We start from the raw sequence: 27,239 nt of genomic DNA on the forward strand, positions 1-27,239 counted from the left end.
ATGTTTCCCCCCTCGCCGCGCCTCAGCAGAGCGCTGTAGCCTAGCGCGGGGGAAAGGTTCGGTCCCGACGGGAGAAGTGGCGGGGACGGGACCGACGCCGCAGTGTGGCGGGCATTGCTGCGCGCCGCTGGGGAAGAGCGTCGGAACTCGCCTGTTCCGAGTCTGTCCGGGGCCGAGACGCCGTACCCGTGCGGGGCAGTACGAGCTGCGGGATGAGCGCCCCAGCCCCCGGCCGCCCGCACTGTCGGGGTAAACGCGAATCAGCCTCGGCCGGTTTTGAAAAATGCGCTTTTCACTACTGCGTTTGTTTAAAAACATGGTCGGGTTTATGTTAAGTACGGTCTTCTGTCCATGGGGCTTATAAAGCCCGTATTAGGAAAGCAATTTCTCGCAGATTAAACTCTTTTCCCTAAACGATGCTTTCCCTAAAAGAAAACGGTCCTGCAAGGGAAGACTTTGGAAACTATTACACGCACGTGAATTGTATATCTGAGACTCGCTGCCAAAACAACAATATACCCCCAAGCATCACGCTTTTCTCTTTTTCAAATATTATTGGCTTTCTCGGAGCTAATAAAAATACCGGCAAGGGTATCAAGCAGGTACACGAGAAATGAAACGCCTGTGCTGCACGAACATGGGTGTTTGGTGCTGGGTGAACGCGGCAACATAAGGAGATAAAGCACAGAAAAAAGACACCCGCAAACTCACTTTGCTCCATGAACTAAATTCCCAGGGTGTCACCGGGCTTCTCCACAGGCGTGTGGCCACGCCAACACCTCCCTACTTGATCTCACAGAGATGAACGTCGGTTTGCAGTAGACTACGAAGTGACAATAATTGATTTTCAACGACTCTGGCACCAATTATATGTTTTCAATCATAATTTTTACATAAAAAGTAAATCCATAAAATAAATAATTCTACTTTCATACACAGCGCAAAGCTGGAGAGTACCTCTGCCTGACTAAGCGGGAACTGTCTTTATCTTTCTGAACAAACTCAGACCATTTTAATAACCTTGCTTGGACTCACCTTTTACCTATTTTTTTCCCTAGGAAAGCCATCGCTTTGCCACCAAAGACTTCGGTATCACGATACACTAAAGAAATATCCAAAGGGAATTTTTTTTAAGAGCTAGAGGTAAACGAGAAGCATCTAGGGAAGCTGCGAGAAATCCACTTACGAGAATATACGTAGGGGGATACTTAGGGCGCTAGGAAGGGTGTCCTGCACGAGTGTTTTAAAGGCTCCTTAACAGCCAAGAGATTAAATTTGGGATGTCAGAAGAGATGAGCGGCCTCAAACACGGGGATAGAGGAAGGGCTGGGAACGCGGGTTGTGGGAGACGTGGTTTGGATTGGCGGCCAGAAGGGGGTTCGGGGCACGGCGGAGACGGGAACCCCGGACAGGGGGTTTCTTTTGTCGGGCTCTGCTCAGGTGCGGCAGAGCGCCCCGAGAGAGGCAAAGCGGGCGAGCGGGGGACCGGCGAGCGGCGGGGAGGAGAGCGAGCCTCTCCCGGTGCAGCCTCCCGCCGTGCTCCGGCACGGCTCTGATTTACAGAGTTTTGTGCCCAAGCTGTTGAAATACCTGCGTATGGTTTACAGTGGCTGTAATTCTTTGCTAATTTGCTCAGCTCTTCCTTCCCCCCATCTCCTTTTCTCTTTTTCTTTCTTAATTTTTTCCCTCCTCCGCCTACTCAGGCGATCTCTGCAGCCTATTTCTGATCAGCAAACCTCTGTTTGGGGGAGGAAATGCCTGGGGAAGAGGCCGGGAGGAGAGCGGGGTAAGGCGCAGAGAGCGGCGGAGCGGAGGGAGGCCGGGCAGGGCCGGCGTGCCGGGGCCGGGGGCCAGCTGGGTGGTCTCGGCCCGCCCGGCCCCCAGCCCCGCCGGGGAGACGGGCACCGGGAGGGAGGGAGAGAGGGAAGGGGGGATGGATGGAGGGATGGGGGAGAGCGGCGGCCCGGCTGTGCCCCGTGCTGTGCCCCGTGCTCTGGCGTGGGGCTGGCCCCGCTCCGGCCGCGCTCCGCCGGGGCAGCACCGGAGCGCTCGGGCTTCCCGTTCACGGCGTGAGGGGGCACAGGGCCCCCTCCGAGCGTGCGACGGAGAAACCGGGAAAGTCTCTCTGGAAAAGGCTCGGAGTGGACGTGATGGACGCAGTGGAGAGGCAGGGGATGTCTGAGGGGGGCACGATTCCCACCTTGCCTCCATCCTTGGCAGAGCTCCGCACCTCCCATTCCTCGCCGTCTCGAAGCGGCCACAAGCCTTAATACACGCACCGTGATATACCATAACACACGGATCCCGCGTTTCTCAGTCGTGTATTACATTTCAGCGGGGAAACACCAAACCCGCCGTGCCCACAGCTGCCTCTCCCCGCTCCCACCGGAGACCCTCGGCTGGCTGTTCCGGGGCCCGGCTCGCTGTCCCGGACCCGCCTGGCTGTCTCGGGGCCTGGCTCTCTGTCCCGGAGCCTGGCTCGCTGTCCCGGACCCGGCTCGCTGTCCCGGGGCCTGTCTCGCTGTTCCGGGGCCTTTCTCGCTGTCCCGGGGCCTGCTCGCTGTCCCGGGCCCGGCTCGCTGTCCCGGGCCCGGCTCGCTGTCCCGGGCCCGGCTGGCCCCACTGTCCCTCCGCCGTCCCGGGGCCGTGCCGGTGCCGCCGGTGGCCGGGCTGCCCCACCTAGAGGCGGCCAGGCCGCACTGCCCGGGCTGCCCTCGGGGCCGCGCTCGGCGGGGACAGCGGGGCCGAGGCGGACACCTGGGTGCCAAGGCACGGCCCCGGTGCCCGGTGTGCAGTGACAAACCACGGCGGGAGCGGGACAGCGGAGGGGAGCCTGCCTGGCTGCCCTGTGGGGCGGCTTCTCTCAGCCACCGGAGCGTTCTGAGCCAGGTGAGAGGCAGCGCTCCCACAGAAACGCTGCCGATGACACGTGGGGTGATGAAATGGGGAAAGATGTTCTGCTTATAAAGCCTTTTTACCACATGTGAAAGCACAAGGAAAGGTGGCTGCAAAACCTTAAAAAAGCCTTTGTAAAGAGCACAGATTTCTCCAAAATATATAATACTGTATAAAGAGACCCAGATGATCCCCTGGCTGGGAGTACAGTGCACTGGGAAAAGGAAACATTATAGCTTTTCTTTCAGGGTAGGATTTGCCCAGTATGGAAAAATAATTAGTGGTGTAATCTCCATGTGCCAGTTTTGGGGCAGAGCCAAGCTAGCACGGCACCACTTCTGCCTTCCAAGCTCTTCTCAGCTCTGAGGAAGGCCAAGGAGCTTCATGGCCAGGGGCTGCCACACACTGCAGCCCTCCTGCAGCACCTCCCAGAGCCTGCATGGTGCTATGGTGGTAGCTATTACTTTTGCCATACCTTATTAGAGGTGATTTTTTTCTAGACACAAGCTGTCTTTCCAAACTGGTTTTCCTCCTCATATACTCAGGGCAATGCAAATCCTTGCTGAGTCTCCTGCTGGGTCTTTCAGGGACTTAGATGGAAGATGGCAGTGGTACAAACAGTGCTTCCTTCTGTAAGGAATTTGAATCCCTTGTTGGTAATGGGGAAGATTTCTTTCATGGCTTTTACCTCAGCTGTGCTGCTCTCTGGCTGTGCAACAAAGGCACACAGACATATCCTGGACAGGTTTTGACTCCACTTCTTGAATCAATTTATTGAAACAATTTATTTCCAACAAATGTAACTGTAACTACACAGTAGGTGAGAGCTGTACATCTCTAAACCCCTCTCCTCTCAAGATTTCTCTATGTATTTCACAAGGGATCTCATATAAGTGACTGCTGCAACACTCAGTCTTCAAATTGCTTTTTGCAGTTGACATCAGGATCCTGTGCTATTGCTGAGATGTCACCTGCAGGATGCTTCAGACTTGAGTGAGAGGAGGATTTACCTTCCACAATTAAGAGAAAAATTTGAATTATTTTTAGAATTCAACTGAATATGTGCAGATGTAATTCTGACAATGAGATCTTTATTCTCACTAATGTGACAACCTTTTAACAAATTAGCTCAGTATGTTTTAATAGCTGCTTTACAATCCCTTTCATTCCTTATATGGGGAAAAGCCCATGTCCTTTAGGGCTGGGAGGCTCAAACAAAAACATTTCTACAGCAGTTTATAACCAAACTGGAAAGAATGCCTGAATTTTGCTGGTTGCATATATGCAGTGACACAATTTCTCCCAGTTTTATTGTTCAGAGATGCTATTTCTGGGAAAACCAACCCAAATCTCCCTCTTGTTGCTTCATCTTTACACTAACAAGTGAAGACTTGGCATGCAGAGAACCAAGCATGAAAATAAACCTACCAACATTTCATTTCACTGCATGGCAGTTTCTCCTGAATTATTCCTCCTTGCAAGACCTTGACAGGGAAAAGACACGCAGGCTGTCTAACCACATCATGCTCTCAGGAAGGAGTGGAGCTGCATGGTTGTGTCTGGTGCTTAGTGCCAGGAGGCAACAAGTTCTGTACTCACTGAGAGCCCTGTCCCACAACAGCCTCCAGGCACCACCAGCTTTTGAAACAAATCTTCTCTTTGACTGTCTCCTTATTTCTATGCTAGGTTTCCTGCTAAAGACATAAATGGCTATAAGTTTCTTACTTTCTCATGCAGTTACTTATAGGATAGCAATACAACCTGGATAAGATTAGCTTGCTTTACTAACAAAAACCAAATCAGCATGTGCAAATAGCCAGGTGCTTCTAACAGTCATTAAGTAAAGCTTTTGCAGGTCCTGTATTTAGCTTTTAATCTGTTTTATTTCCAGTATCTGATAGAAAAATTGAAGTAGAAATGTCATGTATGAGTGAGTCATCCATACAGTATATTTACTTGTTCTGAATTTTTCCCTATTATTTAGTAGGGAAATTATTATTATTATTTAGATAGTCATTTTAATGACTATCAACCATATTACAATATATGCATTTGTTGTGTGCAAGTTTCCAGGCTTTTAAGAACACTCCTAACACAGATGAATAATTTGATGTTTATTTGGTACAACATCATATGAAGTCCAGGTTTCCTTTGCTACTGCTCTTCCACCTATATAGAAATAATAACCTTTCCTACTTTTTGTTTGAAGTAGTGGAGCTCATATGATAGACTATGATTTCACATATGATAGACTAACTTGGTAACTAAATCAATGGCTGCATTGGGGTATTTAACATTTAAATATTTTTATTGCTTTTGATGCTCAGGTAAATCAAATGAGCATCTCAGGATACTGGCACTGTTTACTACTGAAGTGATTTTACCTCTTTGTCTAGGAGACACTTCTTTATTGATAGCAATTCAGTAGTAATTTTATATTAATGTTTCTATCTCTTTATTATTCATATCAGGAGTAGACACCCACCAAAGGTAAAATCTGGGAGCGTTTGGGACTTAAACATTTTCACAGATCACCGGTTGCTCAAAAATTTCAGATTTTGAGATCAAGGACTTGTTTGTTTCACATCCTTCTCCCACTGAATAGGAAGTCTGAACTGTGGAGATGGGATGTGACATTTCTGTGTGTTTTGGGCAGTCTCCTGCATGCAGTGCTGGTTGATGGGATGCTGCTTTGAGGAGCAACCTGACTCAGGAGCTCCTGTACTGACTCAAGTGTCTCAAACATGGTGTGCTGTGGAGATGAGAGTTGTGGAATATCCATCCTATTTTGGACCCAGGCCTGTGTGATTGCCTTCCTGTGTTGGAAGGGCAGTCAGAGGTGTCAGAGCAGCAGCAGCTGCACCCAGGTTTGGGTCTGGTGCCAGCAGTGCCCAGCAGAGAAGGAAGCCAGGCAGTTTAGACCAAGGTTCTCACTCCATGTGAGGGAGGCACCCCAGCCTCCTTGGGAGCACTGTGACCCCTCTGGGAGGGAATTCCCCAGCTCTGCCTCCAGCTCTGCCTTCTGTGTGATGGGGCTCCCTGCCTGCAGCTGCCCTGCAAGCTCACGCTGCTGGCCTTGCCCAGTGACCTGGGGTGGAGCAGCCAAGCCAAGCAGTTTGAGCATGGAGAGCTGGGATCCAGGGCTGAGTTTATGGAGTTAGGGCAATTAGCAGGTTCACTGTGTGAGTTGTTTCCACTGGCAATGATTTTGTATGTACAGTGACTGTACGTTACATCTGAACACAGCTTTTACATTCAATCAGTAATTCTTTTGGCTTGCTCAGTGAGAATGCAAATACTTACATGAACTTCACAACTAAATTAGTGACTCTCTTTTGTTCAGTACACCTGCAGATTGAATTGGCTGCCTGAAAATAACGAACCAAAAAATCAAACATTAGACAAGTTGTCTGCAGGCAATACAGGTATTGTTCTTATTTTCTAAGTATTTCTTGAAGGAGAGATACTTTGGGCACGTCAGGTGTGGATGACTACTAATAAGCACCCTGTCTTCTCTTTGTACCCTACCCATTACATGACCAAGTGTAAATGAGATTGTTGGAAAAGCATCCAGTACTAAAGGATTCCTATGACTTAGTGGAAAACTCTTGTGATGGGAGATGGACAGAAATGTAGGTGGACAAAACATCAGTTATGGATTCCTTGGAAAACCAAGAAAATCCTTTTATTTCTCCAAGTTTTTCACAACTAAAGGATTCATAAATATGCCTGCAAGTAAAACAGGCATATTTCTGTAGTAGAGGAGTAGAGGAGTGCTGTCTGGAAGGAATTTTTCCAAGATGGCAAACTGTGATATCCTGCACTATGGATGAGGTTATTTTTGGCAGGACAAATGAGAGCTTTCTGCTCTCTCTGCTTTGGGAGGAGGGCAGTCTGTAGTGTGACCTTCTGGTGCTTTATAGTATCATCTGTATTTTATGAGAGCTGATTAACAACCCCATGCTTTTGTGCATGTTCTCTTAGGTTTCCAAGCCTGTACAGGACCAAAGTAAACTGCTGCCTGTAGGAAGCATTAAAACACAGGCTTTGGTAAAAATGTTGCTATCAACTCTCCTTTCAGATCTCTGGAGGACTTCAGATGTGGCTATATTTCTTTCACACACCGTGCACTTTGTGCAACGCCTCTCAAAGACTGTTCTGCACCAGATATGCTCCCCCATCAGGAAACACAATAAAATGAGTTGTTATGCTTTATAGCTCCAAAAAGATGTCTGCAGTATGGTCTTCTGCAAAATAAGCAACAAAGCTGTTGTAGTCCAAGATCTTTGTACTATTGTGATGATTTGGTCAGGCTGACTGAGCTTTCCAAACACAGAGGGAATGTATGTCTCTGGATCAGTCATGGATATCCATACCTCTGACTTTACCCATAGTCATCATGCGGGGAACAAAAATCTCTCATGGGCAAGGACCTGCATGTACAATCATATTTCTTTCACAAGGTTTAATTTATCTATTTTAGTGTCTCCTCAACATCTAACTGTAACAAACCCCTGCAAGAGTAAGACCTGAATGCTGACCCTGAATCCCTGTGAGCTGCTGGCAGGCTCTGGAAGAGCAGCAGTGTGCCAGAAGGAAGAGTGGACATCCTGCAGTCTGTGGAGGACATGGAAGAACTTCCACCTTCCAACCCCAAATGCCTCAGTCCTTGGCCTGCACATGGCCAGGTGCACCCTACAGCTCCTGGGGCTGCTTTCCTCATGGTGACTTCAGAAGCAGGCCTGGGCAGCTCAGGTACCTGCTTTGGTATAATGTAACAGCTGCTTTTACAGAGGATATAGTAAATATCAGAACACCTGGATAATGAGATAGTGAGATCCTTTCAGTGAGGAGGAGGCAAGTCTAGCAGCTGAGGAGCTGAAAAGACAAATCAGTGTCATTGCAGGGATCTATGAATTGTTTTGTTCCAATAGCCCTAGCCCTGTGGACTTGAAAAATTGAAAGTAGTAGTGGTGCTTGGGAGCATTGCAGTACCATATTCTTGCATTCAATAAACTGCTTTTCAGAAAGTGTTGATTCTGAGACTCCTGATAAGACCATCTTATGAATATAATGGGTTGTTACAGGCTGTAGCTTGCTTAGATACACATCCCTTGTCATGTGCCCCAGCATCTGGGCCCCAGCTGACAGAAAAATCCCCTGTGCATTTTCTCCAAGAGCCAGAGACTGTTCAATAATTTCCTTGAAGAACAGGTTTTATTTCCCCAACTTCTGGGTCAGCTGCTTTTTGATGTTGAGTCTGTCCCAGTTCTTGTTTTCTGCATCCTGGAAGCCTAAAAAGTGATTCCAGCCACATCAGAGTTAACTGAAAGAAATGAGGAATAAGGATGGCTAAGGAAAAGGGGATTATTATTGCTTTACTTGATATTTACACAACTTCCCTCATCATATTGACTCACAGAACCCAGTACAAATAAGGTAAAGGCCCCCAGGTAAAGGCTAACCTGTTTCAATGTCAGTATCTCCACGTACTCTTTCATCCACAAAAGTTCTTGGTCATGCCAAGAAGACTGAGACAAGGGAAGAATGGAGCTGAAGAAAGGATATTTTAAGAAATAAAAGGAGGACAAGGGCAAAGGGAGAGGTTACAATATATGTTACATTATATTATATGTGATTCAAGGTTGTGCAAGAAGCTGATGAGGAGAAGGGAAAGGGAAAAGAAAATAACAAGAGGAAAGCAAAGGAGAATGAGGTGGGATTAAAGGGATCCTGTGGGAGAATTGAAGTGCTGGGATGGGAACAAATGGACATTCAGTGAAAGACAGGTCAAATAAGAAGTGAGGATGGTGAGAATTAGTCTGGAAAAGTGCTAGGAAGAGGGGACTGGAAAATGAGAGAAATAAGAAGGACCTAAACAAGGAAACAGCATGGAATGGAATAGATGAATGGCTTCTATTAAACCACCAAATCTAACTCATTACACTTGAGGAAAAAAATGTTAAATGCACTGTTCCTGAAGAAGTTTGATGTGCCTATAAAGAGAGACCCACATTATATCGAATTTAATATTATATCTGGAAACAAAGCACTTGGTGGATCGGGCTTGTGCATGGCGTGCTGCACAGCCTTCTCACGGATGCAGAGTTGAAGAGAGCTGTTTCTGCTCAAGGGGGTGAGTCCTGCTGTGCCGTGCCGAGCAGCAGCTCAGGAGGAGCTAGTGGGTGGGTGGCTCGGATATCCAGGAGTGGTGGCCCAGGAGCATCCCAGCCCTGCCTTGCTCCTCTCTCGAGCCCTTGTGTGTCCTGTCGATGCTGCGCCGGGCTCTGGGTTCCAGCGGCAGGAGCGGGATCCTGCCCGTGCCCGCCGCTTACCTGGCAGGCACCCGTTGCCATCTAGTGGCTATTGTAGGACTCTCCGTGCCTGGAAAAGTTTTTTCCCAACCGAATTGCAACCCAGCGATTGCTTTTCTAGAGAAGGTTTGCGCAATTTGTCCCCACGAGCTCCTGAGCGACTTGCTCAGAAGCACAGGAGTGATGCTTGGAGTTCCTTTCTGTAGCACCCAGAGTTTGGCCTTGCTTTGCAATTAGATAGATTATTCACCTGCCTTCTAGGTGGGCATTTTACAGAAGGAGGAGTCTGGGAAAATCTCAAAAGCAGCTGAATAAGACCTCAGCCCTGCTGGGCTGGCTCCCTTACTGGCAAATGGGAGCTCAGCAGCACCAGGATCTTCACCTCTCACTTTTGATGATTCTGGCCAGATTATTGGAATAGGCTGGAAGTTTTTTGTCAGTATATTTTAGTATTTTCACCCTTGCTAGGTCCCAACTGGACCAAGACAAAATACTCTAGCTGTTGGGCCAGCACAGAGCAAATATTGGTCCAATGGGCATGTTGAACTGGCTCCAGACCATTCCTCTCCCCTGGTCCCTGAGAATTGAAGACATGGTACAGAGGGACAGTTTAAGACTGATGCCCTTGAATGAAAACCAAAGTAATTGGATTCCTTTTCGTTTTAGAGCTGCCAGTCACTTTCCACGAAAAGAGATGATAAAAGCTGAGAAAATTTGAGAAACATGGAAAAAGAAGGAGAGGAGTGAAGGAATGAGGTCTGTGGAGCAAGCCCTCTATTCACTGGTGTCTTTGAACAATCTTGTTATCTTAAAAGATCAAGCGGAAAAGTCTTAAGAAAAGAATTAGGTAAACTTGAAAAAGTGGAGTACCTCCCTTGCCCATTATATGACTTCCTTGAAAGGGAGACCACTATGAAGGAATGGAAGAATTTTCCTTTTCTGTCTCATAGAGTGCCTCAATACAGAACATCCCCACATCCTTTACTGTGGCAGCACCTACTTGGCTTTGTGCTCACTTGTGATGGATTATTCAGTTTTGGGTTATTGCCACTGTGGTGTATAATCATCATAGCAAATAATAACCAATTATTAAGTGCTTATCACTTACACACTGAGCCTATTGCTGTTTTCAGAAGAAAAACTTCCCCAGTTCTGGAAATACAACAAAACTCTGTGAATATTCATCATGAGGTGGTAGTGGTAACTGGACAGTGTTTTGTTCATGCAAGAAAAATGAAGCTCACAATATGTCTGTGGCAGCAAAGCTTTGTGCATGTGTTACATGGCCCAGCTGCCTTTCTTCTTTCCTGGATGCACTTGGAAAGGATCCCTGAGTCTGCTTGCTCCAGGCTAAGGCAAACCAAGGTATCCCTGCAAAGCATGACTGCAGGGCAAAAATCTGAATCTGTTGTATGAAACTCCCTCCACCAGACATGCTTTATAATGAAAAAAACTCCCAACCTTTTATTTATTTTTTAATGCAGAACTCTGTCCTTTTTATATGTTTATTTCAAAACAGACAAAAACTTTGCTCTATGCTTCTGCCTAAATTGAGGGTTTTATTCTGTTCTGCCTTTTCTTTTTTTTTTTCAGTAGAAAAGTGGGAAGAAAAATATATGAGCCACTGAAAGCTCAGAACAAATACAGCTTTGATTTTTGAAAACAGAAAAGTAACAAAACTAGATCAAGCAAAGTGCAGGTCTTAAGGGGGTGGGACCCCACTGTAAAGAGATTTGGTCATACAGGGAATAAAAGACAACAATTGCAACAGAGAATTTCAGGCTAGAGAAAATTCTTTACATCTAATGATCAGCAAGGGTTGGGTGCCATGGGGGTGGTGTGTGTTTGCCATCACTGGGTATCTGTGGGGTCTGGTCAGACATCACATACTTGGGACAGCCTGGAGTGCCAGCCCAGTGGACCAGCCAGCCTTTCCCTCCCCCCATCAGAGAGGCTGTCCCGTGCCTGACTTCCAGAGGTGTTGGTGCCAAACCTTCATAAAGAAATGGACCAACCTCTCAGAGCCTCCAGCCCCTCTGTGGTGGTCTGGCTCCACCCAGTGCTGTTGGCAGCCGGGTGTGGAAAGGGCACAACCTCCAGGGCCTCCCTGGCCTCTGTGGCCCTTCATGCTCATATCTGGTGGCTCCTCCACCTTCATGCCAGTCTCTGTCCACATGCCCTCCTCTGATCCAGAAAAGGAGGTGGCATCTTGCTGGGAATGGATGACTACCATTTTACTTTGATTAGGGCTTCCCCAAGAGGATATATCCTGTCATTGAGGGCCACATAGAGTTCTAAGTTCAAAATTAGTTGAAAGAAGTTTTATCATAAGTTTTATTTTTCTTTTTAAAGTGGCCTTATATTGCCTATTTACTTAGCATGAAAAATCCTGAACAAATAGAGTTAAATAAGCACTATATTACTGAGCAATCCTTAGCTCTTGTTTATACAAAAGGAGCAGAGTGAACCTATCATTGTCTGAAAGGAAAGTCACATTCCAAATCTCTGCTTGCTTTGGGCACCAAAGCAGGAATGACTATTTAATTTTAACATTTTCAAGTTTATATATTGGAACTGATGCTGGAGTATCATGAATGTGATCACAGAGCATTTTTCTTTCATGTATTCCTCTTTATTCATTCATTTTAATGTATGTTGACTCATATAAATCATGGCACAGCATGTGTGACATTTTACAATGAAATCTAGAAAAGAAAAAGCCATCATTGGAGGGCTGAGTTCTCCAGCTGACAGTAGGACTGATAGCTTTGATGCTGCTCTGTTATTCATTCTCAGTTACATCCTCCATGCACGTACAGAGGTACAGCTGGTGCCTGTGCTGCCCAGCTGTGTGATCAGCAAAGGAGCTGTGTTTAAAAACGTGCCTCAGTTTTGGTCTATTCATGTGGTTTGTGAGGGTCCAAAATATTCTGAAATATTTATAGATTTAGCTTTACTCCCACCAGCTAGTTAAGCTGGATAAGAGCTGCACTTTGTGTGTGGCTCAGCTGGAGCCACATGTACGCATTGTCCTTCACAAGGAAAAGCCTCAAATGGAGCTCACCAGGACTGCAGCAGGTACCCAATCTCCAGACTGAACTGACAGAAAGGTTTATGTTTCCCCAGTGGAAAGCATAGATATTTTCAGTGTATTTGGTGACACCAGGGACCAGGGCTCTGCAACAGCTTTCCTACATTTCAGGGGACCTGAGCTTGCTGATGTGTGATATTGATGGTGAGGGTAGAGATCCACACCTTTCAATTGTCAGTACAATTTGTTGTCAACCCTAAACAAATACATGAAATAAAAATTAGAATCCTTGGGGATGCATAATCTGTCCTTCTTTCAAGAAGCCTCTTTGTTTTGTCACTAGAAAGGATGAAGCCCACAAATTACCTCACTGCTCACTTATACACCAATTATTGATAGAGAGGTACCATAAATGCCATAAATGGGAGAGCAAATGGTGCACCTCGATGATGAACATAAGGGCACTCAGATCCATGGTACAATGGGAAGGTGATTTCACAGCCCCTCTCTGCCACATGGATATCTTTGTGCAGGCAGCAGGATTTGCCCAGTTTCATCAGCAGCTGGTTTAATAAAACAATCACATTAAAAACTAATCTGCAGCTTTATTTTGCAGAGGTAGTTTCAAGCTCCCTGATCCAGCAGTCTGTGACTGTACAATTCAACACTGGCACAGAGAAAGGCACTGGCAAAGGGGCAGAAAAGGGAAGGTGAAAAGTGTCTTGGTGAAATAGAGTCACAGCCTGACCATGCAGCCCCACCCCTCTGACAGACAGTGCCAAAAGTCTATTCGTGCCCTACTACGTTACGGCCATTTCAAATCATATTTTCATTCCCCGGTTGTTTGGCAAGAGTGTTATGTTCCTAGCTTTAAATACAGCTATCCAGGGACTCCCAGCAAGACATTTATTTTTATTATGTTTTTCTTTTGGACTTTATTCACAAAGGATAACTAAAAAGCTGAGATTTGAAAGAGAAGCGGGTTTAAATGAGAAATACCCTTTCAAGGAATTTTGGTGAAACATCTTGAAACAGAGATTAGAATGGAGATAGAATTTCCTTGGTGTTTAAACTTTCATGTTTTAGTAGAGAAAAACTCACCTTGTTTGAAACAGGCCCCAGATTTTTGAGGAGCTGATGGAAGTAATGGAGTGTGATGGACATAGCTGGGACAAGGAATATTCAGGAAGAAGAGAGCACAGTACCTTTAAGAAGTTGCCAAGACCTGCAGAAGGCTTACATGGGCAATTTCCTCCAAACTGAAGCTACAAGCAAATGAAATAGATGGAAGAAGGTTGTTGAAATTGAAGGTATGAGTCTTCTGAGCTCTATACAAAACAAATAAGCAGGCAATTATGAGGATACCAGAGTTATCAAGAGTTTGGAGTAAGTGTATGCTGTATGAATGTGCAGTCACCTTTGTCAGGATGGTCCCATTAAACCTTAAAACTGAAAATTTTACTGGGAAGAGAATTAAAGTGTACCAGTTACTTTCACCCTTTACAATATGAACAGGTGCAGCTTCAAGAAAATTAAGTGCTGCTTTGGAAGGATCTGTAAAGGCACTCAGTGCATCCCAGATTCAGGGCAGCAGCTCTCTCTCTTCAGACCAGTGATGCTCAGCATTGCAGAGGTGCCACCACCTCTTCCAAAAGCAGGGGAGTACCAAAAGTCTGTGGTGGAAAACGATCTTTTCCTAATGCAGAACCTGATACAGGTATCAGACTTAAACCACTTTTAGGTGTAGACACCCAAGCTGGTGTTGGACTTGCTTCACAGTGGACATCTGCTGATTGTCACTACAACCAGGAGCACCTGCTGCTCTTGGTTGCCAAGTGTTATGGGACAATTTTTTACTGAGTTTCTGGAGAGATTAAAGCAGCTCAGGACCTTATGGAGCTTTTGAGGGACTGGGGCCAGAGATTGTTCTGTATAGGATAGTCTTGGAACATTGGTTGGGAGAGAAGAGTAGATGTGTATTTGGGATGGATGTCACAGATTAACCCGGCCTCCCTCAAGAGAGAAGTAGATGTGTTACTAGAGAAGCTGTTGGAATAGAAAACTGAGGCACTCAGAGATCTGCCAACATCAGCAAAAGCTTGCCCCAGCTGCTGAGTGCACCTACTGACTTTGGATAAGGCTCTAGAGGGAAATTTCACCAGTTGCAAGACTGAAAATCTTGCCAGACCCCACCTAAAAAGGAAAACTGAAAACTTGTAACTGGTGACCCTCTAGCTGGTTTAAAAATCCACCACAAAAAAAAAAAAAAAAAAAAAAAAAAAAAAATCATTAGTGTGATTTAAAATCTATATAGTACATAAAACCATAGTATTTCAAGTTGAAGAGAGTTAAGAGGTGTATATAGCCTTTAAGTAGAATGCATCAGAAATATGAAGAGATCCTGAGAACAAGCCAACAGGCAGCTGGTAACACAGGCAGCTGAGGTATGGCAAGCAGGACTCAAAGTCCTGTTCTGTAAAACTCTGGGAGGAGCTGAACTCAGTCTTCCACCAGCACATCTCTGCACACTCAGTATTTTAATATTCAGAGAAATGGAGTTGTCCCAAGAGAAGGAACTGGAAGAACAAACAGCCACTAAAACATAAAAACCAGCCAAGTGGTTTAGGAATTGACTGGGATTGAAGCCTAGCCATGTTATTGCACCAAACGGCCCTGAGCAAATCTCTCCACAAAACACTTCCAGGACATTCTGTTTCAACACAATGCAAGACAGTATTTTTCTCCTGACCTCTCTAAATTTGCATGGGCTAGGAAAGTGTCACTGCTTTGGGCATATGTCAAGATTCAAGCTGGAGTACAAACCTCACTTCTGAAGATGGGTTGTGCGTGTCTGTGGCAAAAGATAGGTGCAAAGAGGGAGGGGGAGGAAGGGAGGAAGACTCTTTTACAGGCAGTATGATTTGTCCCAAGATGAAAACCAGGTGAGAATTGCAGGAAGAACTGTCACATGAGATAAAATTCTGAAGTAGCTCCAGAGGTGCTTGTATAGTAATTGTGGATTCTGCAAAGCCAAAGAGTGCAAACACTTCTAGCTCTTCCTGCTGATGTATAAACCCTTTAGACCTGCTTGTCTTACACTGGCAATACTCAGATACTGTGTCAGCAATAAATCCAGTCATAATCATCCACATAACCAGTGTCAGAGTTACTGTGCCCTACTCTTCTCTCCACTACTTGGCCTTAACATGACTCTTGTTGCATACACCCAAGGAAAACAGATTCTTCTTCCCCTGCCTGTCGTGCTCAGAAGGGTTCTGGGTGACAGAAGGTACAAAAGAAGTGGAGGTTGTGAACATTCAATCATAGAACCACAAGGGCTGGAAAAGGTCTCCAAGATCATTGAGCCCAACCCTTGATCAAATGCTGCCATGTGAACTCAAACACAGCACAGTGCCACATCCAGTCACTCCTGAACAGTTCCAGGGATGGTGACTCCACCACCTCTCTGGGCAGCCTGTTCCAAGGCTTAACTGCCCTTTCAGTGAAGAAACCCTTCCTTATGGCCAACCTGAACCTCGCAAGTTTTGCTTAACTACAGCAGACCAGTACTGTTCCTGTAAAGTGCAACAGTAATTTAGATGACACTTTGAAACTACTGAGCAAAAAAAACATTGGGAAAAAATTCCCAGTAGGGATTGACAGTGATTGGCTTTTCTTGACAAGAAAGGTGGCAGCAAGTGAAAAATATGCATAAGCTGAAAGTCTGTGGAACTGGCAGGTTTTACCCTCTCTTTAAGTGAAAGTGGATGTCCTGCAGAAAGGTAATTCCTTTAATGCTTTCATATTACAGAAAAACTTAATCAACAATCAAAGATACATTCCATACATGAGATGCTGCTAGATGTTATTCCTAAATGTAATCCATCACTAGGGGAAAGGACAGTAGGCCTTAAGAGCTTAGTTTTGAGAGACTGACACTGATCTTCAGAGCTGTTTATCTACTGAGATATCAGACAAGAGCCAGTCAAAAGGATCTGACACAAGTCAGAGCTTTGTCAATCATTATAATCCCTCAGAAGAGCTCTGCTTGTGAAAGAGGCAAATATGAACTGTCCTGGAGCAGCAGGACAGGTACTACCAGCAGAGAGAATAAATGTAGAGTGCAGTGGCAAGGCTTCCCAAAGGCTGAGACAAAATATACAAATTCAGTCCATGCATGCTGCAGAGGGCAAAGGGGAAAAAATGGAAAAAAGGAAAGATTCAACTTATCCTACAGCTGTGCATACACATCAGTGTTAGCAACATAAAGGAATATATCAATCAGTATGCTAGCAAGGCATCTATGGCAGCAGAGTTAAGGTAGAAAGTAAAAGGAATTAATTTTCAGAGGCAAGGTATTTTCTTCTTTCAGACTAATTTACCTAAAAAAGTATTATGTGAGCACTCTTATAGTGTCCTAATGCAGGCAAACAGACTTTCCCTACTGTTTACGTATCTAACATGTAAGCACCTGTGAACATTTTTTAAAGACAGTAACCAGGTAAAGTTTATAGACATGACTCCAACCAGACACATGTGTAAAGACAAGCTGTTCCCCAGTAAAACAATTACAGGAAAATAAAATATGGCAACTCAGATTTTTGGCAAACATTTTATATTTTTATACAAAAATCTCAGTAAGAAACCTAGCAGAATATCTGACCAAAACATTTGCCTTACAAGTTCGAAAAAAAAAAAACCTCACAAAAAAAAGAGAAATAAAGAAAAAAAAAAGTAAAATTCCAACCCCCAAAATATTTTTTAATTATAAACCAGAATATCAACAAAACACTTAAAATAATCTCAGATTGTTTGGCAATTCATCACATCATAACAAGAGACACATTTGATCATAAGAAAAGTTTAACTTTATATACAACTTCACTTGAACATTTGCTCTTACCAGAGTTAATATACATTAAAAAAAGATTCTGGCAATAATACCAGCTTCTATTTTTAATACCTGTGTATAAAATGTAACATAAAATGCTGAAGCTCTATAGTTAGGAGAAGTGACATTTGATTTCAATGGGTCCCTCTTTGTTGAAAAAGATAAATACCAAAAGAACACGTGTTTAGTTGCAAAATAAAACTTTCATTTTAGGGTGGTATTGGTTGACTGTGAATAAATCTAACCTAGTACTATTTATTTCTTGAAGTTGGTAGTAAATTTCCAAGTGAAAATATAATCTAGTAAGATTACATTTTAAATGCTGTACTTTGCCACAAATGTGAACAGAAAGGAGCCAAGTCCCTTTCACTATGCTAAACTACTTTAATGCATGCGAGAAAAATATTTTACCAACTGTCTGAGCATATTTTAGAGAACTTCAGATTTTAGACAGCCCTGGGGGAGCGGAGGGGAAGTTTCCTACTGACATCTGCATAGAATGTAAAATATATAATTAAAAAACCCTAAGATATGTACTAAAGTTTACAGACCAATGCTTTCCATATAATAAATAAAATGTCCATCATTGATCAGATTCATACACAGAGTAAAATACAACCTATTTTTACAAGTTTATGTACAAAGTATTAGTAGGCACATGGGTGCCTTATGGGCTGGAAGCATCTGCATTAGCATGTCACATTGGGAAACTCCAACTTTCCAAGTCAGTGATAAAATATATAACTACTTTGTTTTTCATTCAGATACAAAGTAAACTTATTTTTCATCTGAAATAAATGTACATAATATTTTGTATAAACAATAGTTTATAAAGCTGTTTAAAATGTAACTTAAAAGTACTGCATTGTTTAACTTAGAGCTCTGAAACAAGCACGTGCAAATCCCTTTGCTTTAAAAAAAATAGAAGCACAGATGTTTGTTTTCCTTTTGTCTCTTCCAAGAACAGTACTGGCTGGTAAAGATTATCGCTTTGCTTTCTTTAGTGGTGCCTCCTCTGCCTTCTGCTGGCCTTTTCTCCGTACCACTGTTGGGCTGTCCTCCCTTTTACGCTTGGCAGACTGCACCTTTAACCTGAAAAACATAATAATTATTTCCACAATGAAGAGTGGTCAGGCACAATTCTATTCAGAGCTGAACTAAACTGTCCATCTCTAATATATTATATAAAAGCTTACTACTAAAACCCACTTCTTAGTAAGAAATGGGGTACTGATTCTGTATGTTGGAGAGTGCTCCACATGTACCATTTGGGGCTAGGATTCTATTCTTCCTTCTCTTTCTCTGGAAAGATTTGTGGATTTATAACAGATCATAATGGACTTCAATATCCTGTCCCCTGTCTCACAAAGAGCAGCAACGGTGTCTCAAGCCCAGCATACACAAGAGGGAGTAAGGGGCAGACTTCACATACCCTGTGCATTCACACTCATCTATATAGTCACCATATTTCAGCTGTAACTAACTGTAAATGGGTTTAAACTCTTGGCCATTCATAACCACACAAAATAATGGAGCTGAGGTGTACTGTGACAGTCATCAGTGCACAATGCACAAGTTCTCCAGGCTCAGCCTGAAGACACTGAGACATTTCAGAAAGGATGACAGCTACATTTGTTTGGCATGCAACACATTTTACAGGTAAACTACAAGATGCAGAGCAACTGTGCACCACGTCTGTTACTTATTCCCTTGGGATTCTGCACTATGATCTCAGCTTTGCAAATTAAAAAGTATAACAGGAAAGGAGGGAAAGGGAAATATATTCAAAACTTGGTTATAAGGGCTCTCAGTTTCTCCTCTTTTTATCAGCTGATCTTAGATCTTTAAAGCATTAGAATCAAGTCATCATATTTAGCTTTAATCTGAACCACCGATGCTCTTACCCCCCATCCAGGAAAGAATCACAGCTGAAGTTAAAATACTACATAAACAGCATTTTCAGATTCTCCCAAGAGGTTTCCAAGGATATAAGAAAAAAATCTAGTCTTCCAAATGTCAAATAAAGGAAGAAAAAGAAAAAATGTAAACAGAAGAAAATCCTTTAAAAGCTTTTATAATTCACATGAGAACAGAACAAAACTAGTCTGCTGTTCAGATTTTGAAGCAGTATGTTACATATAAGGAAAGGATCACTGTACTGGCTTCCAGAACAAATCCTCAAAGTGAATTCAACTTTAATACTTACTGTGTCAATGGAGGAGATTTATTAATTTTTGTATCACTTGGAGATCTTTTTTTAGCTGCTAGTTTCTGTCGTTTTCTAGGAGAAACTGAACTTGGACTGCTGCCTTTAGAAGTTGCACGTGTGGTTGGCTTGCTGGCCTTTTTTCTGTAACACAAAAGCATGATGAATTTATATATAACCAAATACTTTTACCAAGTCAATTTCTTCTTGCATTCCAAGTGCAGATAATCAAGACTGCACAGTATTTGCAACAAGTAAATCAAAGTTGCCAAAAGAAACAGTGACAAAACCGTATTTGCCTGCTTCAAGACACACTGCGAAGCCAGGCTGGGTATTTTTGTATCAAATGTAGAATCAAAAGTTTGCTTTACTGTCAGTATTTGGTATTTACAAAGAAAACCAAAACAAAACCAATCCATACCAAATCTTGCAATAATTTTTGTACATAAGTGTCTATGTTTAAAAGAACATGAGTGAATTCAGACTATAGTATGTAAGTCTTGGTATCCACAAGTTCAGAAACCTGAAAATCTGGTTATTGGTGATTAATTTAATAGTTAAGAAAACAGGTGACTTAAGTCAGAGAAATCCAGCAATGCTGAATATGAAGAAGCATCCTCTTCCACAGACTTATTCCCAGATGCTATTTATAAAATGCATACTGTACACAGCACCTTAAGGTAGAAATGCTTTGTTGCAATCAGTGTCAGAAAGGTAGCATTGGAAATCTGAGACACAACCCCACATTTATAAAAAAAGCAGATGTTTCCACAAGCAAGCAGAATAAACCCACAAATACCTAATCCTTTATTACAATTTTAGAGTTAACAATTATGTGACACTAAAGGAAGTCCCTGTGGCTTTACCAAAACAAAACTGTTGTTTACTAAGCAGTAGTGGTAAACCTTCACAGTTTTTATGTAAATGAAGAATCATGTAACTACTTTCAGATTCAGTTCTGAAATTATCAGTTCAAGAGCACTGTGGCTAACATATAATATATACAATAAAACATAATATCCTTAAGAGGGAAGTAGATACAGTAAATTGAAAGTAATCCCACCATCAACATAAAAAAAAATGCCTGCACTTCAATTCTCTTCTGAAAGACAGCAACACACATCAAAACTTCCCAGAGCTGCTGTTTCATTGTTTCCACAATAAGATCAAGAGGATGAGCTCTGCTAGAATTCAGTATGCCTCCAAAAGGCAGACCAGTGCTAAGGCAGATGAAGAATGGCTTCCTGAAAACAGAACTCTTGCTACCCACACTTGTCATTCACAGCAAGATTGCTTTCCAAGCTTGCAGATCACCATACTAAAGTCCTCCAGTACTGCAGATTGATGTATTTAACTTGGACAGCGTACTTAAAGAAACCAACAGGGATAATTTTATTTTCAACTTGTTCCAACACCAAATGGTGAAGTGCACAGTCAACTCTGATGTCCCACTTTACCCATCAGAACCAAGTGTCCTTAGACTTAAATTCTGAGGCATCACTAGGATGAAGAGTGCCAATAGGATCAATTCTTACCTTGCTACATACTCAAGTATGCCTTTTGAGACCCTGACAATTTCCCTTAACCTCACCTTTTGTCCCTTCATTCCTTGAAGAGTGGTACTAGAATTAGAATGAAAAATATTTGGGAAGCTCTTATCCATTTAAACAGGAAGTCACAACTCTTCCCTGCAACAAACCCCACACCACCTAAAAATAAGGTAGAAAAAAAGCTTGTTATTGGAGTGTCTACACAGTTACCTTTGAGCCTCTAATCTTGTGGCTGATCTAGTTGTGGCCCCAGAATGCGCGTCATCATCTTCCTCACCATCCTCTTCCTCACCTTCCTCTTGCTCTTTTAGCTCATCTTCAGAAGAAGTCAATTTCCGACGTTTCTTCTCTGGCTCCAGTGTTTCTGTCCATTTAAAATTTTACACATATGCTATAATTTTCCAAAAGGCCTCCAAAAGGATATGAACACTTAATTTAGAAAAGGTATTCTAGTCACAAGTCCCATTTTCAGTAAGTAATTTTCCATTTCCTTCATATTTCAACATTTTTAATTCACACTTGTTTGACTTAAATCTTGCTAACACATTCACCACAGTTTACTTACACAGCTCACAGCCAGAATTCATAGAAAATTCATGAGGCTTTATAGAAGCATCTGGGATGTAGCAATTCTGACATGAGATTACAGCAATTTACACATATTTACATAATATTTACACTAGCTGTAACTCAATGATTTTTCCTCAAGAAAGGAAAATTGAATAAAGCTTATCTTGTTGCTATTAGTAAACAGAAAGGCACAGCAGTATTTTCTGATTCTGTTAGGAGTGGCACAGCCTCTCATGCTTTTACCCGTTTCCTCAGATTGAACCAGAGAGCGCCTGGGCTTTCTTCCCCTTTTACGCACAACCAGTTCTGCCTTCTCAGCTTCATCTTCCTGAAGAGACAAAATGGAACCATAGAAGTCAAGAACTATTTACTTTACACAGAAGACAGACATTTTTCATTATATACTGCTTGTAAATTTACAAATCACACTTACATTTGTTGTTTCTTTCTTATTAGATATGTCTGTACCTAAAAAGAAAGGAAAGAATAAAACTTGATCCTGATCTTCAAATCTTTTACCAATCAATTTAAAAGGAGTTCTTTCATACTCTCTCAACTTTGTGTAAACATCACTGTTGCCCTAAAAATATTTCAAGTCTCTTTCTAATTTAGAAAATAGCTTTCTTGTACTTTGTTACATACAGAGACTGGGACAATGATTAAATTGTTAAGTACTAAGGCTTTATATGTCTGACAGTATTTATTGCTTTGTTGCATATGCTGTTTTGTTTTAATGGAAAAGCAGAAGATACTTACCCCCTTTAACTACTGTCTACCAATCACAGAATCATAGAAAAATTTGGCTTAGAAGGGGCCTCTAGAGGTCACCTAGTCCAATCTCCTGTTCAAAGAATTAATTGATCAAATCTTGCACAAGATCTTGTTCAGTCCAACTTTTAAAGTCTCCAAGAACATGGTTCCTTCAGGTGACCTGTTCTAGTGCTTAACTGTTCTCATACCAAGATGACTAAGATGAAGCTCAAAAAGATACTATTTAAAAACTTTTTTTCATGTGAATTACATGACTTTCTCTGCTGAAACACTTCTTACTTCAAACTCAGTAATTTTTACAGGCTAACCTATACATGTTAAAACAGATTTTTAACTTTACATCCCATGTCTCAACTTGGCTTCTCTCTATGGTTACTATTTCTATCCTAACTTTGTGATGAGAGAGATTATTTTACAAAGCTTTTAAACTCTGTCAAATGGAATTATCTCCAACACTGCAAGGATACAAATCCTTAGCAGTAAAAAAGAGAAACCTAAATAAAAGCAAGTTTTTATATATTTTTCCCCCTGCCATAAAATTGCTGTCTAATTTCTGAAAGCTAAATAAGAGAGGACACAAATTCTAATTTTCTCCCATTAGAGTGAGAAAACAAAAGAATGACAAAGCAAAGGATCTAAAATAGATCTCAAAGAGCAGAAACATATTCTGAAACTCACAAGCTTTTTGGCACTCCTTTGTAAGGTTATGGGGAAAACTTTTATACAAATGCAAATGAAGTAAAACAGAAATATAGTTAAGTGTTCAAAACATAACCGAAATAGAATATTGGACTGTCCACTGTATTAAGCCCTACACACAACATAAGCACATGCATAATACAATCAGCATTATCAGTATTAGTTCTATTGTGTTCAAAAGAGATACTTCATAATTCTGGTTCACTTGGGCAAATCTGTAGCAAAGGGGTTTTTGACTGAAGAATAATCCCACCTAGGTCCATGACATGCCTTTAACAGATTACCCTCTGTAAAATACCAAAATGTAGCATTTCGCCTAAAGATAAGTATAAAAATATTAAGACATAGTATCTAAAATCATACTAATTTTAGAGCAGCAACTGTTGATTAGTGTTAAGTAATTAGTTTCAAGTTCAGTGTTAGTGTTATGGGAGGATGATACCTTCAGAAAACATGTGTCTCTTAATTGCATGTGCTGTAGTGACCAAAAATAAAACTCTACATCCCACTCCACATGTGGGTCTGTCCCTACTGCAAATCCTTATGCAGAACACCCAGAAAATACCAGAGTAGGTGAACTGCACAGGGGGATTCAACTTGGTTTCCTTTTCATCACCAGTTGTTCTCAACCGCTTAATGCCCATGAATGCTAATACAGGATGAAAAATTTAACAGTGCATTCCCCTTTATATTCCTCTGAACTTTGCTGTAATAGCAACAGCCTGTTACCTGGAAAATAGAAATGTTGCATAACACACTCAAACTTCAAGTACACAGTTAGGTGTCTGTGCTTTTGAATAAAAAGCAAAGCAGAATGCACTTTCATTTCATTCTCACATTCTTGTCTGTTCTCTTGGCAGTTCATGGAAGTCAAGTACCACACAATGAGCTAACCCTCCAGAGACAATTCTGAAGCATATGGATTAAAGCTGACATTTTAACAAATGTGGAGAAAATAGGAAACAGCCCATATGCTCAGTGCAGCCAGATTAGTATATCGGTAGAAACCTAAGCTTTTGGAAATTCCAGATGATTTGTTTTGAAGGTTTGGTTTCTCAGATTTTCTGCCTGTTTGTTGGCATTTGTTTAAAACCATTTTAATCTACTTTTCAGTTCACCTGCTTCCTAAAATGGCTTTAAAAAGTTTTTTTTATGAATGGCCATAATTAAAAAGACACATTTAAACAACCAGTGCAGTTCAGACTCTATACACAAGAAAAATTAGAAAAGAGAAATAGAAAGGTATTTCACTTAATTGTATTTTAGTTTGAAGCACTTAAATGAGTTAAGCTAAGCAACCATGTTCCAAAGATCTTACAGCAATTGGGAAAGAAATATCCTCTCAAGATACCCCTAAGATCTTTAGATACATATCCACAGATCCAACAATTAGCAGAATAAAATTTGAAAGGTATTGTAGGAAGTGTGATTGACAGTCAGTGTACGAAAGGTAACATGCAGAAATGGAAAACAATCACTAAGAGCCAGTCTGATGGGGCACCTACCTTCCTCTGAAGCTCTGCCATCTACTTAGCCTACTCAATCATTTGGTATATTCTGCAATGCATTATTCAGCACTGAGCAGTGCTGCTACATCTTTGAGATAAGTTCTTATCAAGCTGCTCTTTTTTGGAACTAAACACTTGGTAGCAATTAGGCATAAGTCTTCATTTCATCTCTTTCTTCAGAGCCTTTCATTCATGAATAACACACTGACTGCCAGAGATGATGTCAGGATGAAGGACTCATGTGATTTTTGTAAAAATCCTCTTCCATTTCTTCCACCTTTCATTTTACAAGTTGAGGCAGGTATAATTTGCTTACCTGTTTGAGGTGTTTTCCCTCTACTTGCAGAGGTAGGAGACTGCGGCTGAAATGAAAAAAATGGGTTTTTTAATAAAAAAAAAATCAGGAAAATTCAGCATTGCATTACATTATCACAGAAAGTTGCTCACATTCAATGTAGAATGGATCTGTAAATCTAGAAAACATGAACACTAATGAGTGCACAAAGTTTTTACTGTAGTTTAAGAGTAGGAGGCATTTTTTCCATTTTGATAAATAGCTGAAACAAATCAGCCCATAAACAAATCACAGCACTTTTAGTAACCTGACACTAAAGTCATTGCAATAAAGGACACAAAAGATAAAAGCAGTTTCAGTCAAACACATTTCCAAGTATTTAATTATCAACAAAGAAGTTAGTACAGTCACTTTAGAACTATAAGTCACCAGAAATTGTTTATTTACTCAGTATGCAGAAAAAGCTATATATAATTACACAATATCCTATGACTGCCCAAAAACTTCAGTGCTTTCCCCACTGAATGACCACACCAGGATGCCTATGGTTCCCCTAAAGTAGCAATGTGCTCCCAAAGCAGCCCTGGGGAAACGTCCTGCCCTCCTGTCTCAGGTGAGACACTCCTCCCTGAGCCAGCCTGCAGCTCACACCAACCCCTCACTCATCACTAGGAAGTACCAGACCTCTGAACACTTGAACCAGAACAAGATGATTCTGTGCCAGTACTGAGGGTGCCAAGGTACACCTATTTCTGGGGGTGACTTAAAAATTAAATTTAATCATTATTTGGACAAAAAAAACATCCTAAAAAAACAACCAAACAAAAACCAACCCACAACACCAAAACAGAAAAACCAAATATCAAAATCCACACCAGTTCAAATTACATTTCATTAAATTAACATTGAAAAAAAAATCAACCAGGAAAGACTAGGAATTCTGAAACAGAATTCCAGTCAACCTGTAAGAGGGGACAGGACTCAAAGGACTGCCTGAAATATGAGGACAGAACTAGCAGAGACAATAATTCCTTTTATCCATAAACTAGGTAAATTCCCAAGATTTCCAACAGCCATGCCAGCTGCTGCCTCACCAGGCAAGCAGTAGGAAAACCTGTGTTTCAACACAACTTCATTTTTAAAATCCACCTTTTTCTATGCAATACCATTGATTCTGAAATAGAGGCATTTCCTAGACAGAAGCCTTTAACCAGAATAAATCTAACTGGCTGCACTCCACAAACATGCCTGACCCACCACTGTCCTGTGCTGTAATCCAACTGGATTGCAGAAACAATACCAACAGACCACCTTCCTAGCTGTGAATATCCTTCACAGGGCTTAGGAAATAAAACTACCACTGAGCTTTAGAAAACAGACATGTTTCATGAGCCCCTAGGTTACTCATCACTATGTCTCCATCTCTCACATGATGTGTAATACAACTGCTTTACATAATATTTTATTTTACAGCTATGAAAAGATTCTATGTGCTATTATTATGATATATTCAGTAGAGGGAAAAACCCCTCATTTTTGAAATAAAGTCACCCTTGCTCTTCAGGCCAAAATTACTCCCAGCACGAACTAAAAGTCACATATGCACACCACCAAAAACTCACCCTGCACTCAGGTATATATTGCTAGCTAGAATAACACTTGTATTAAGTGAACTAAGTGTGAAGCTGGTAGGTAATTTGCTACATTCTGAATTAACACTATATTTTGCTTACAAAGGTCATCTACATTAAGAGATACTATTAATAAGTTTTGTTTGCTTAGACTGAACTCAAATATCAAGTTTTCCATAAGATATTTCTGAAATGCTGTTAACTGTTAAACAGATAAATGGCTCTTGAAATACTGTGTTTAAATGCACCCAAACAAAATAAAGGCACTTACATTCCCAGTGCTCATATCAGCTTTTGACTCCCCACCTGAGGGAAGAAATATGAGTTCAGAACTTGAATGTCACTATTATCCTTGTTTTCCCACACAGGTACTATGAGCTACTTACCACCAGGCTGTACTGCTTCAAGAGGGTATTTACGAGGCCGGCCCCTTTTGCGTTTCACTACTACAGGCTGATTTTCCTATTAAAAGTAAAGGACAAAAATATTTTGCTTCCTGTAACGGACTTTTGAGCAATACAATACAAAGACTACTAACTGAATTCATAATGTGACAGTGGCAGAAGTAGTACTTTTCAGTTAAAAAACCAGATGAGGCAAGTTTAATAGCAAGAGACACTGTGCGTTAAGAAATCCACTAATATATGTGAAAAGAAAGAAGACAACTCCCAGTTATACAAAATTCTCAGTGGTTTGACTGAGGCACAAAGCATGTCTGAGAATGCAGTACCTTCTGTTCCCCTAGCCCCAAAATCTCTTGGTGTCACAAATGCTGTTGGCTTACCCCATACAAGAACTCCAGACTTTACATCCCATGAGCCCCTTTTCCCAGTGCCATATAGCACAGGCTGCATCCTGTATGTTGAGCAAGTGCTTCA

General features: G+C 42.0%; 1 protein-coding gene across 2 annotated transcripts in view; it reads right to left on the bottom strand.

The window, feature by feature from the left end:
- Positions 1-16,975: 16,975 nt before the first annotated feature.
- Positions 16,976-27,239, bottom strand: part of BOD1L1 (biorientation of chromosomes in cell division 1 like 1) — a 36,250-nt gene continuing 25,986 nt past the window's right edge. For both annotated transcript variants that reach the window (XM_063157652.1, XM_063157651.1), the window contains exons 18-25: positions 26,748-26,823; positions 26,633-26,667; positions 24,752-24,797; positions 21,891-21,925; positions 21,701-21,785; positions 21,098-21,251; positions 19,338-19,481; positions 16,976-18,223 (exon numbers count right to left, since the gene is read on the bottom strand). In XM_063157652.1, the coding sequence (XP_063013722.1) occupies positions 18,115-18,223; positions 19,338-19,481; positions 21,098-21,251; positions 21,701-21,785; positions 21,891-21,925; positions 24,752-24,797; positions 26,633-26,667; positions 26,748-26,823 (684 nt within the window). In that variant the 3' untranslated portion in view covers positions 16,976-18,114. The remainder of the gene's footprint in view (positions 18,224-19,337; positions 19,482-21,097; positions 21,252-21,700; positions 21,786-21,890; positions 21,926-24,751; positions 24,798-26,632; positions 26,668-26,747; positions 26,824-27,239) is intronic.

Source organism: Melospiza melodia, chromosome 5, assembly GCF_035770615.1.
Source record: "Melospiza melodia melodia isolate bMelMel2 chromosome 5, bMelMel2.pri, whole genome shotgun sequence".
Classification (NCBI taxonomy): domain Eukaryota; kingdom Metazoa; phylum Chordata; class Aves; order Passeriformes; family Passerellidae; genus Melospiza; species Melospiza melodia.